The sequence below is a fragment of the Rana temporaria genome, chromosome 3 (assembly GCF_905171775.1).
Source record: "Rana temporaria chromosome 3, aRanTem1.1, whole genome shotgun sequence".
NCBI classification, from domain to species: Eukaryota; Metazoa; Chordata; class Amphibia; order Anura; family Ranidae; genus Rana; species Rana temporaria.
Genome location: NC_053491.1, coordinates 305,327,860 through 305,341,575, shown reverse-complemented (window position 1 = coordinate 305,341,575; position 13,716 = coordinate 305,327,860). Strand labels below are relative to the sequence as shown.

Below are 13,716 nucleotides of genomic sequence, written 5' to 3'. Positions count from 1 at the left end.
TCTGCGAGGTGGTCTCTTCGGAGTACTAGGGTTTCCTCCTATCCACAGAACAGTTCTTTCCTCGTGTCTTCATCTCCCGGCTTGTCGGTCTGCCTTGGGCAGTGTGTGACTTGCTAAGCTGCGGGGTAATTTTACCTTTGCTGCAGGACGAGAGGTTTGGGGTTTTCAGTGTTTTTTTTTCTGTGCTTCGTGATGAGAGAGGGTCTCTGTCAGCCTGTGGCCCTCCCTTTTGATCTGGCATCAGCACCATGGGTTTTCAGCTGGGAGCTCGCACTTATCCTAACTTTGTTGGGACAGCGAGGCTTTGCCTCATTGGCTACTTGGACGACTTTCTTCTGAGAGCAACTTCTGTCTCAGACCTAGTGGATGTATTATTCCCATTCAGTCCCTCCGAAGATTCGGGTGGGTGTTAAATGTTTAGGCCAGAAGGTGTAGCTCAGTGGCACCAAGCCTGCCCTCCATGTGTGCGACCCAGGGTTCAAATCCTGGGCATGCTAGGTTCCGACTCAGTGTTGGAGTATCTAGGGTTGATCCGCACTCCTCGGTGGCGAAGGTCCTTCTTCCCCTGGAGAAATTGCTACTTCAGTCTGCAGTGAAGGTATTGGCATCACACAATCGGTCTTCTCTCCAGGCGCCTGCTGGTCCGGGGGCCTGTGGGTAGCCTTCTTCGAGGTGGTACTGTACGCCCAGTTCCACACTCGGGTTTTCCAGGGGGTAAAAATCTCTCATCTCTGAAATCATCAGATTCCGGTGTGCCACCTAGTCAGTCTCTCTGAGTTGGTGACGGAGATCCCCGACTCTTCGGTCCGGGAAGTTGTTTCTTCCTTCCAGTGGTCGTGTTTCCGACGGATGCCAGCCTCACGGTTTGTGAACCTGGGGGGTCCAGTCGGCCCTGAGTCGCTGGACTTGCGTGGACCTACGGCCACACCTCCCTGAATGTGCCCACTCTCGTCTGGTCTCTGTAGCTACCCAGGGTCGGGCCTGGCTAGTGCCTGTGTGGGAGACCGCCTGGGAATACCAGGTGCTGTCTACCATTCATTGTCCTACTATTTTAGGCGATCAGGCTATGCTTCTCCTCGTGGTCGAGGAGGTTGCAAGGTCGTCCGATCTGGTTTCAGCCGGACAACGCCACAGCAGTGGCTTCGGTCTACCATCAGGTATACCGGCAGGCGGACTACTCTTTGTGCTTGGGGTGTTTTGGCTCCCTTGCAGGAGGTGAGCCTCACAGGGCATGGATCTCCTGGCCGCTCGTCTCCACCGCAAGGGTGTCAAAGTTAGCGGCCAGGTCTAGTGATCTGCAACAGACGCGTAAGTCGCGCTGGTGGCCCTGTGCGACTTTTTGCCGTTCCTCCATTGTAGTTGCTTCCTCGGCTGCTCCACAGAGTGGAGGCTGGGGAGATCACGCCGTCCTTTGGTACGCCTAAATCGGGCGCCTGGTAGCGGAGGTACCCTGGCGGGTTGCCAGGGCGGGAGGTCCCATACTTCCTCCTGTTGTACAGTCACTGACTTGCTCAAAATGGCTATTGGAAGCCAGACTTTAAGTGACCGGGGTCTGTCCGACTCGGTCATCTCAACAATGCTGAGGGCACTGTAGTCTTCTTCCGGAGGATCTACCGTCGCACCTGGCAGGCCTACATCTCTTGGTGCGAAGGGATGGCGTGATGTCCACGGACGTACTCGGTGTCCGGTGTCTGCTGTTTTTACAGCTTGGAGTGGATCTAAAAATTGCTTAAAGCACCGTTTGGGGGCAGATTTCAGCCTTGGCTGTGTTATTTTAGTGGCCTTTTTGCGGCCCATTCCTTGGTGGGTCCCTTTTTGTGTGCAGGGGATTTGTCATATACTTCCCCTCTTGGCCCATCTCTTCCCCCATGAGTTTTGACTCTGGTGCTCTCGGTTCTTAAGGAACCTTCCTTTTGGAAACCAAGATTTTTCTCTTGACACTATCTCAGAAGGTGGCCTCTTTAGTGGCCTTTACCTCTGTTAGAGGGTTTCTGACTTGGCGGCCTTGTCTTTCAAGCCGCCATGCTTGATCCTCCATAAGGATTAGGTGGTGGTGCGCCCGCGACCTTCCCTTCTTCCGAAGGTGGTTTCGGCCTTTCGCCGGAATAAGTACATTGTTCTTCCATCCTTCTGTCCTTGGCCGGCGCATCCTACGGAGGTTGCCTTTCATACTTTAGGCGTGGTACGTGCTTTGCGGGTGTACCAGCCTGCTACGGCTCCGTTTTGGAGTTCTGACTGTCTTTTGTGTCGATGTCTGGTCCACGAAAGGGCCTGGCGGTCTCGTCGACCACCATTTCTCGGTGGATCAGGCAGGCTGTCATACAGGCCTATGCTCTTAAGTGGTGGGCCCCCCTTTCCGGTCACGGCACTTTTTACCAGGGCAATTGTTGCTTCCTGTTGGTTTTTTTTCGACCTCATGCGTCGGTCTCACAGGTGTGCGAGGCGGCGACTTGCTCATTCATTCACGCTTTTTCCAGAATTTACATGGTTGTTGTGAGTGCATCTTCTGATCCTTTTTTCGTCCGCTAGTTTTTGCCGGCGGCTGTTTAAAGTTGCACCTCCTCCGCTGAGGAGCTCTGCTTGTTTTGGGGTGAAGTTAAAATTGGTTTTACTGATATATTTCCCACCCTTCGTTTTTGACACTGCTTGGGGACGTCCCACTTGTCAAGTTTTAAGAAGCTGTGTCCGTCCATTGACGATGAGAGAAAATTACGATTTTTTGTACTCACCGTAAAATCCTTTTCTCTTAGTCCATGGACGGACACAGCACCCACCCCTCCTTTTTAGGTTTGTACTGCTTGTTACTAACTGAGGCTGCATGCTGCAGTGAGGAGGGTTATGTCTGGAGGGACCGCCCCCTGGGCGGGGCTGTCCAACTCTGTTAATGTAACATGTATTTAATTATCTAACATGTTTCTGCCTAGTCCTCTCTTGTAAACAGGGAACATAACCCACTTGTCAAGATTTAAGAAGCTGTGTCCGTCCATGGACTCGGAGAAATGGATTTTACGGTGAGTACAAAAATTCTATTTTTCCTGTCAAGGCACACTCGACCAGGGCAATAAGTGCCACCTGGGCAGTGCATCATCAGGCTTCGATGGCTCAGATCTGTAAGGCTGCAACTTGGTCTTCAGTCCATACATTTACCAAATTCTACCAAATACATGTAAGAGGACATGAGGATGCCGCCTTCTGGCGTAGTGTGCTGCAGGCAGTGGTATAGGGCCTCTCGTCCAATGGCAGTCTGCTTGATCTGTGGGTCTGGGACGTCCCACTATGTAATGACCAAAGACTGTGTCCTGTGGTGTACTCCAAAAAGATTTTACAGGTACGCTGTTTTTAAAACAATATTAAAATAGGATTTTTAATAACTAAAATATGTTGGGATTCCGTCACTCGGCTGTTAGTGCCTGTAATTGTCTTCCCCCTTGGTGCCACACTATAGTATGTTGTGTGCATAGGAGGACCGATCGGCACAAAGGGTTAACGGGCTGAGTCACGGATCCTATTCTATTTTAGACCGGATCGTGACGTTGAGATCACGCCCCCCAGTTGAAGTCGGAAGTGATGAAACATGCCAGTTACATGATCTCCACGACTACCAGAAGTGACGTTTGCATGTCACGGTCAGCTGGGAACCACTAGGAAGAAATCGGCATGACTGTTCGTACGATACAGGCGGCTTCCCACACAGCAGGACCGGTGACTATGCTACGTTTTCTTTTGCATTTCTCCATTTTAACAAGCTAGTATGTAAATTATGTATGGGGGGGGCTTTTGGCTACAATAAAGGCAGAGCCTTTCCGTGCATCTGTGTCCACCGTCGGAGCCTTTCCGCACGTCTATGTCCCACATTCAGCACATTTCCATTTTAAATGTGCCTGCACCTGCCTTACACTGCTGTCACTGGCTCAGTATAGCTCTCCTGCACCTCCCAGCTCCTGCCCGCTGCTACACAAGGAGGCTGTGTGCGACAAGAATGCCAATTTAAACAGCGGGCGGGAGCCAGGAGGTGATGCACTGACAGGGCCGCTGCAAGGAGTTTTGTCTACTTGGCTACTCCTTCCCCTCCACCACATCCCCTCACTGTCTAAAACTCAGCTGGTACCTCCTTCACATTGCACCCGTGATGTGATGGGGCACAATGTGAAGGACGCCACACACCAGTGAATATTAAAGCGGGGGTTCACCCAAAAAAAAATTTTTTAACATTACATTCAGGCGAGTTGTGATAATGACATTAGGCAGGTTTTTTTTAAATCCTTGCCGTACATACCTTTTTATCTACATTTTCAGCGTGGCTTCCGGGTATGTAATCTGCGGGACTGGGCGTTCTTAATTGATTGACATGCTTCCGACCGGTGCATACAGCGTGTCACGAGTTGCCGAAAGAAGCCGGACTGTGAGTCGGCTCTATACGGCGCCTGCGCACCGATGTTCGGCTTCTTTCGGCAACTCGTGACGCGCTGTATGCGCCGGTCGGAAGCATGTCAATCAATTAGGAACGCCCAGTCCCGCAGATTACATACCCGGAAGCCACGGTGAAAATTTAGATAAAACGGTATGTACGGCAAGGATTTAAAAAAAAACAGCCTAATGTCATTATCACAACTCGCCTGAATGTATTTTTTTGGGGGTGAACCCCCGTGCTGAACTTACATTAAATGGCAGTGTGCTATGAGGAGGTGGGGTTATGCATTCTCAACTTCCCCTCACTGCACATAGGCAGGTGAGACCAGCTAAAATTTCCAATGGCTGGGTTCATCCCATAAGCAAAGTCCCAGAGATCCCACCCTGATTACACACCCCCAGATACCACTACCACCACTGATTCCACCACCAACCTCTGCCGGCACCCCCTCAGTCTGAATACAGCACGCACAGCCAGCCCACACATCCATGCTGCCTGGCAGTGAGTGGGGCACTGTCTCATCCCTGCACGCATGGGAATCTGCCTAATTGGGGGGGTGTTGGCAAGCAGACCGACAGTTCTGTCCCTGCAGTCTTGTCAATATCTGAGCTATGGGCTGGATAGAACATACAAGCGGACTGGATGTGGTGTGGGGTCAGGGCTTGGAGACCCCAGGTCTAGCACATAAAATCTCAATAAAATGCATTTACTTTTTTGGTTGGAACATGACAAAATGTGGACAATTTTCAAGGGAGGTATGAATACTTTTTTCAAAGCTCTGTATTATTCAGGTTGATTCACCGTTCGATATTGTCAACTTTGAGACTTTTTTGCAGTTTCACATATATGGTCTTTTATGAATCTTTTTCTTTTTTTCTTTTTCTTTTTTTTTTGCACCAATTTTAATATAGTTGTATCTACATTAGTAAAACTATCACTTTAAAGTGAACAGACCTATTTAGTGAGGAGGAAAACATTTCCAGATGCCCCTAGCAGCACTGAGTGCCAGGTTATTTTTACATTCAAAAAGAATAGAACAACTGTTTCCTTTAGTGCAAATTTCTTGGCTTCCCCTTATTGCTTATCTAGAGCAGTGTTTCTCAACTCTCAAGGTGCCACAACAGGTCATGTTTTCAGGATTCCCTCAAATGAAGGCTGTGGTAATTACTAAGGCTGGGTTCCAACTACTACACTACTTTCATCCTACTTTGCTCTGCTACATTGGTCCTACATTTATCCTACATTGGTCCTACATCCATCCTACTTTCATGAACAGGATACTACTTTGGTCTGACTTCAATGATATTCAATGGGCCTGAAGTAGGATCAATGTAGGACCAAAAGTAGTACAGGGAGCATTTTCAAAGTCGGACCGACTTGTGTAGGACGCTACAAGACGCTCTCATAGGGAAACATTGAACACAGAGAAAAGTAGGATGAAAGTAGCGTAGTAGTGTGAACCCAGCCTCAGGCAGTGAAACTGATGAAATCACCTGTGCAAAATAATGGAAAGCTTGAAAACCTGACCTGTTGGGGCGCCTTGAGGACTTGTAATTTTTTGTGTCCCCCCCCCCCCCCCTCTGTGCCTAAGGAAGGAGCATAAGGTGACCTGACAATATAGCCCCTTCAAGAATTGTAACCTAGTTATCAATGGCTCTGTTGATTTTTATTGTCCACTGTTTAAAATGGTGCCTTTTGTGTAATAGGGGTACAACTGGTGCCATGACCGGAATGTAGTAACTATCTTTAGCGCTCCAAATTATTGTTACCGCTGTGGGAATCAAGCCGCAATAATGGAACTTGATGATACTCTTAAATACTCCTTGTAAGTATAAAATCAAATCTAATTTATTGTAAATGTTAATTTATGAAGTGAATGTTCTTGATTTAGGGCAATATTCTTGGTTCATAACTTTTTGAACCCCAGCAAATGTTTTGCTTCTATCTATCCTAACAAATTATGTACTTGGCTCTACAACAGGGGCGTTGCTAGGTGCCAAAAAGACCAGGGGCTTTAGCCCGAAGCCAAGCCGGCACCGGGGGGTGCGGGCGCGGCCGGTGGAGTGGCGCAGGGTGACCTACCTGACACATACCCAGACCTACGTGAGTGTGTATGTGTCAGTACACACTGACCTGTCCTGCCTACACTGACCTGTCCTGCCTACACTGACCTGTCCTGCCTACACTGCATACACTACACTGACCTGACCTGTCCTGCATTGCATACACTACACTGACCTGACCTGTCCTGCATTGCATACACTACACTACACTACACTGACCTGACCTGTCCTGCATTGCATACACTACACTGACCTGACCTGTCCTGCATTGCATACACTACACTGACCTGACCTGACCTGCATTGCATACACTACACTGACCTGACCTGTCCTGCATTGCATACACTACACTGACCTGACCTGTCCTGCATTGCATACACTACACTGACCTGTCCTGCATTGCATACACTACACTACACTGACCTGTCCTGCATTGCATACACTACACTACACTACACTGACCTGTCCTGCATTGCATACACTACACTACACTGACCTGTCCTGCATTGCATACACTACACTACACTACACTGACCTGTCCTGCATTGCATACACTACACTACACTGACCTGTCCTGCATTGCATACACTGACCTGACTACCTCAGCCATGATGTGCCCGTCATAGCGATGGAGCCAAGGAGGAGAGCTGCCGAGCAGGGAGTGGGGATGTGGCGTGGCGGGCAGCTGTGGTGCCAGAGGAGAGGACGCTCAGCCAGCCAGAGGAGAGCCTCCGAACCGATTGGACCAGTGGGACGTTCATCATGGGCGCCACCAGGGGAGGGCTGGCAGCCTTGAGCCTGGGGGGGGGGCAAGTCGAGTCAGGTGGCCCATTGTGCCGCCGAATCATCTCACCATCCATGCCCTCCGGGTTTTACATGTAAATGACAGCCTGTGAGGAGAGCCGATTAGGGGCATCTCACAGGGGACACTGTACAAATAATTAGGGCACTGATTACAGTGCAGCCCCAACAGTGCCCAGCAAATGACACCAATCTGTTCTGCTTTTTAGTGCTACCCATTAATGCCCATCATTGCTACCCATCAGTGCCCAACAGTACCGCCTATCTGTGCTCCCCATCAGTGAACTTCAGTGAAGGAGAAAAATTACTTGGTGCCCTAAAAAAGTATTTATACCCCTTGAAATTTCCCACATTTTGTCATGTTACAACCAGAAAAGTAAATGTATTTTATTGGGATTTTATGAATACTTTTTCAAGGCACTGTATTTACAAAAAAAAAACTTTAAAAAAAATTGTATTTTTTTTCATGTTTTAGCAAAAATAAAAAACCCCAATTGTTATTAAATACCACCAAAATGAAAACTCCATTTGTGTGGAAAAAAGAACGTAATATGGTACAGTGTTGCTTGACTGCGCAATTGTCATTCAGAGCCCAGGTTCACACTGACATCTGGAATGAAATCGTGTGAGTTCAGCTGAACGATTTAACGATTTCATACTCGCATTTCAGTCCCGGCTTTGGGGTGCGATTTCAGAGACATCTGTGCGGGTTCCTGTACAAATGTCTATTGAAATCGCACCCCGAAGTTGCCAAAAGTAGTACAGAAACTACTTTTGGGAATTGGTGCGACACCACAAATGGAATCGATGCAACGTTGCATCGATTCGGATGGTGCCATTGCTGGCAATTGTCACAGTTTTGGCATGCGGTTTGACATGTCAAATTGCATGCCAAATCGCTCCAATGTGAACCTGGGCTCAGTGTAAGAGAACTGAAAGCTGAAAATTGTACTGGGTAGGAAGAGAGTGAAAGTGCCTGGCAGGCAAGAGGTTAAATGATAAGACTCAAGGGAGAGAGGAGTAGGAAAAGAGGGGGAGAGGGGAGAGCCTGTTTACAGCTCACTCACTTTGCACAGTCCTAGCAGGAGGCTCACTGTCACTGGCTCACTCAGCGTCTTCATGTTTTGAATATGACACTGTGTCTGCCGACTTCAAAGTTTCCCGCCCGCATATCTCCTTCACAGAGGACACACTGCATCGAGTGTGGGCAGGCATAGGGAGAGAGGGGCGGGAGAAGACAGAGCTGATCGTTCTCCCATTAGTGGAGACTGAGGATGGGGAGGGCTGTACTCTGCAAGACAGAACCCACACAATCACTGAGCCCTGTGACAGGTGCAGCTAACATCCTTGTCACAGGACGCAGCTGCAGCACGGGCTGGATGGATCAGTGTGATCTTTCACTGCAATTCGGCCCCTAATTCACGATCCAGCCCTGTAAACCCCCCCCCCCCCCCGCAGTGGCACTCGGCCGGGTCCGGAAACTGCTCGGTAACAAAATGGTCCCTGCTCGGCGGCACTCAGGGCTATTTATTAAATGCTCTATGGCCGAGACTCTGGGCTTTTCATCGACCCATTCGGGGCTCCAGTCTCCCCAGCCCACCCCTAACAACGCCCCTGCTCTACAACATTCTTGGTATATTGGTCCCTGAGGTATTCAATTTAATGTCCAATTCCTGTAAAGTAGGCATTGATCTATTAATGTAGAATTTGGGGCCAAATCCAATCCAGCACTCCAGTGAGAGAACAAGTATATTAACAGAGTAGTCAAACTAGATAATTGAGTGTGGGAATGGTGCTGTATCAAGAACGATACCATTGAAGGGGCCTTGTCCCTAAAAGTGTGTGTGTGTGTGTGTGTGTGTGTGTGTGTCTACACACCCCTGTTAAATTGTCAGTTTTCTGTGATATGAAGAAAATCTTTTCCCCCAGTTGTCTTCCAGGTCAGCCCTTGAGAGATGGAGCTTCTCCTCACACACAGGAAACACATTGCATAAAGGATAAATAAAGGATGGATGGCCGCACTCCAAAAACCGTACAGGTTGTCTTTTATTAAATGAACAGCAAATACATCACCGGATCAAAACAGGAACAGGGGAACAGCCGACGTTTCGCACAAAATCAGTGCTTATTCATGGCTTATGCGAAACGTCGGCTGTTCCCCTGTTTCTGTTTTGATCTGGTGATGTATTTGCTGTTCATTTAATAAAAGACAACCTGTATGGTTTTTGGAGTGCGGCCATCCATCCTTAATCTATCTTTTATGCTTGCCTAGTGCACCGCCAGCACCCTTGGAATCCTGTAACCGCGTGTGACCGCATAGTAGACCCACCTGGAGCGGTGACTTTCTTTCTTCTATTCGCTTAGGAGCGGTGACTTTCTTTCTTCTATTCGCTTAGGAAACACATTGCCATTAATTTTTCCTTAAAGCGGATGTCCGCTGAAAAAAAAAATATTAAAAGTCAGCAGGTGGGGGAACCAGGAAGTGAAGCGATCCGGCTTCACTGCCCGGTACCCTTCGGCGCATGTGAGAGTCGCACTACACCTGCCGATTGGCTCCCGCTGTGTTCTGGGAGCCGAGTGTTCCCAGAACACAACGGGGGGACGGGAGGTGACGTCAAGTGTGGCCAGAAGTGGGTGCAAATACCTGTCTTTAGACAGGTATCTGCACCCCCCCCTCCCCCTGAAAGGTGTCAAATGTGACACCGGAGGGGGGAGGGTTCCGATTAGCGGGAGTTCCACTTTAGGGTGGAGCTCCACTTTAATGGCGGTCCCTCAGGTCCCTGGTCAGTCTTGGTTTTATCTCTGGTTAGAGGAGACATGTTGCTAGAGGACCTGAGGGGGGCTCCACCTCGAGGGGCTGACCAGGACAGGTGTCTGGCTGTGGCAGCAGTTTTCTTAGCAGGGCTGACTGGGTGGAGCCTCTGAGCGGCATGGGTCAGATGACCTTACCGGAGCCATAGAATTGGCGTGGAGTACGACGGGATGTGGTCACGGGTAACCCTCCTTAGGCTGCAGGCAGGAGGTGTGCCGGATTCAAGTTTCTCCTGTTTCCAGGCGCTGGTGCATCGTTCCCTTGGCGGAGGATGTGTACCCACGGCTGAATGCCGCTCGACCCAGAGGACGCGGTGTGTCATTTCCGGGAAGGGATGATGTCCTCTGCGTGCGCCAGGGAGCTGGTCCATCCCCTTAAAGGCGCTGGAAATTTGAATGGTCGGCTAGTGTTTTTAGTGGTGACGCAGCTACATCATGGACACCAAGTGTTCCAGGATGCAGGAGGATTATGAAATACCCTTGGCCCAGGCTCCAGGAGGCAAGAGCACGATCAGGTAGGCACCATTGGGTGACCTTTTGTATCCATGGTAGTGGGACAGCAGCTAGATGGTGCACTAGCAAGCTGGGGCTTACCAGGGGGGTTACTAGTGTCACTGGGTGTGCACCTAAGTAATGTTGTTGTTTTTTTTTTCTCTCACCACCATGGGTCCCCCTGTTTTTTTTTTTTTTTGTCAAGGGAAACAAAAGAGCCAAAGCCCACTCCCAGAATTGGCCGCTAGGATTGCTTTTAAAAATATAGGCCCGTATTCTTAAAGCACTTATGCCGACGTATCTTTATATAAGCCGCGTAAGTGCACAGATGCGCCGTCGTATCTATGCGCCTGATTCTTAAAGCTAGATACGCCTGAATTGTGGCTTCATCCGACCGACGTAGGTTTCCTACGCTGTCGGAGCCTGGGCACATATTTACGCTGGCCGCAAGAGGCGCTTCCATTGATTTACGCGTTGAATATGCAAATGACCGGGATACGCTGATTCACGAACGTACTTGCGCCTGTTGCTGTAATCTACGCTGTTTGCAAAAATATAGTGGTTACAGAGTGCTTAATCATAGCTATGATTAAGCACTGTGTAACGGTGTGAAACGCGTCAGATTTTGTTCCAATTTTTGCTGTGGCATGTATTTTTTGTGACCAGTTTTAATAAAAGGAACGTTGCGGCTGTTTTCCTCTATATTCTTGCATCACCATTGCATTGCCGTCACCCATGGTTTTGATCCAGTAAGAAGGCTCTTTGGTTCATCTGAGCAAGTTAGTCTTTCCTCTAGGATTGCTTTTACATGAAAGCAAGATGATGCCTGAACCCACAGGCATCATTCTGGTATAACCATTCAAAGTCCAGCAACATACCAGTACATTGGCCATATATTGTAATCTTTTTTTTTTTTTTTTTTTTTCATGCAGCCTGTTGGCTTAACTAAAAAGATTGATCGGTGGGAATGCCCACCATTAGAATACCTCCCTTCATCCACCCACTTCTAATGATGGGCATACATGCACCATTTATATATGCCAAAGCATGGAGGCATCCTCCCGCAAAAGTTATGCCGTGTACACACGGTCGACTTTTCCACGGGCAAGCCTCCGTCGGAATTTCGACCATGTGTACGCCGCATTAGGAGCAGATCGCTCCTCTGCCCCTTCTGCCCCCATGCTTCGGCATATATGCTCTTTTTCTTTATCGTACACCACGGGACACAGAGCCATAATGAGTTAAGGGTCACCAGCGGTGATTGGACACTGGCACAACTAATTGAAGACCGTTCCCCTCCATATAACCCCTCCCATCAGGAAAGTACCTACGTTTTTTCGCCAGTGTCTAAGGTGTTGGACGCGAGTAGGATGTGCTAAAGGACAGCTCTGGGGGTAAAAAGAGCTATGCTTTCGGGTCCAGCACTTTCGCTACTTATGCTAAAATTGCTGGTAAGAGTCTTTTACAAGGCCCAGGGGAGAGGTCTCTCTTAAGTAGGAACCCATATCCCTGAAGGTTGGCACACAAAACCTGCCGTGATGGGTGAAGATTGGTTCTGTCTGATTTTCAGCAGAAAAACCTGCGGTGGGGTAAAGGTAAGAGGAAAGGAGTCGTAAGTATAATCTTTTTTTTTTTTAAACTTTGTTTATTAGTTTTTTACAAGTACAGGTGCATTGATCAAAAAAGGAAAGGCACAGTGGTTGGAACAATACAGGCATATCATGGCACACAGAAATGCAGCCAATTCCCATCCCTCCAATGTACTTCCCTCCCACAAACAAATTGCCCCGATCCCTCAACGGAGGAATCGGAGAACCCTTTACTTCCGGGTAACCCAAGCGGACCGAACATGGCCGCAAGTAATAGTTGTCCTCCACGCACGGAGTTACCTTTTAGGGTCAACCACAACCCAAACACACTCCCACACACACATGCACTCACACCCTCAAGCATCCATCCGACCCAACCCCCAGCCCCCCCCCCACACCCAGACTATCCACCCCCCATCTTCCCAACAATCGACAGAGCACCCAGAGCCGCGCCCCCCTAACCCTTTTATGGCTGAGAAAGTGGGGTATCCTTCCAGAAGGAGTCTGCAATATCCAGCCAAGGTTGCCAAATCTTGCCAAACTTCTTGGGGCAGGCCCTGCCTTTATATATGCATTTAAATATGGGTAAAACCTTATTCACCATACGATACAACATTTGAATGTCCGGAGCGGACACACTCTTCCATTGTAACAATATCAGTTTCCTGGCATAGAACAAAATTATTCGTAACAGAGTCCGAGCATGCGTTGTAGGTACAGAGTCATTAAGCACCCCCAACAACCCGGCCTCCGGGGTGAGCTGAACCGGGAGGTGCAGAGTGTCCCCAAAAAAGGAAAACAATTCCCTCCAGTACGCTGTTACACCAGGGCATGACCAAAACATGTGTAAGTAGTCGGCCTCGGTGGAGTCACACCGAGGACAGAAGGCACTGGAAATCAAACCCATACGGGCCAATCTGGCAGGAGTGTAGTGTAGCTGGTGAATACATTTAAATTGAACATATTGATCATTGGACCCAATCAGATCAAGGAAACAAACCTCCGAGGCCTCCTCCCACCCCTCCTCGGACAGCCCTGGAATATCTACCTCCCACTTCCGCTGAGCATTCAGGAAGGGTTTAACCCCTTTCGACTGAAGGCGTGAGTAAAATGTAACCAGCTTCCCCAAATCTGAGTAAGACATGAGTGCCTCTAGAGGCAATTCCGTGAGCTCCTGGGTCAGACCCTCAAACTGAGACCGTATGGCGTGGCGGAGTGACATATACCTGAATAGAGCATTATCCGTTATCCCACTGTGTGCCTTCAAATCCTCAAATGAAATAAACTTGTCCTGAACAAAGACATGCGCAACGCGTGTGACCCCCTATTGGGTCCACAACCCGGAGTCCGGGTGGCCCAGGAGCTCAGGGAAGTTCAAATTCTGCCATAGGGGAGCCCTAGGAGACACCCCGCCCGCATCAGTAAGCACCCCATTACCCTCATGCCAGGCCAACCAGCTAACCTCTATCGGCGTAGTCCCGTGAGCACCGCCCGGCCCTTGACCCAAGTAGGCCATCAACCAGCGAGTCCCTGGAGCCCTCCAGAGCAG

The 13,716-nt window shown here is 49.2% G+C and overlaps 1 protein-coding gene across 2 annotated transcripts in view; it reads left to right on the top strand.

Annotated features, from left to right (window-relative positions):
* The window catches only part of LOC120932432 (serine/threonine-protein phosphatase 2A catalytic subunit alpha isoform), a 293,164-nt gene that overhangs the window by 242,166 nt on the left and 37,282 nt on the right, over nucleotides 1-13,716 (top strand). The window contains exon 6 of one of the 2 annotated variants that reach the window (XM_040344784.1): nucleotides 6,118-6,236. The exons of the other annotated variant lie outside the window; for it this stretch is intronic. Within the exon in view, the coding sequence (XP_040200718.1) occupies nucleotides 6,118-6,236 (119 nt within the window). The remainder of the gene's footprint in view (nucleotides 1-6,117; nucleotides 6,237-13,716) is intronic. 2 annotated transcript variants of the gene reach the window in all.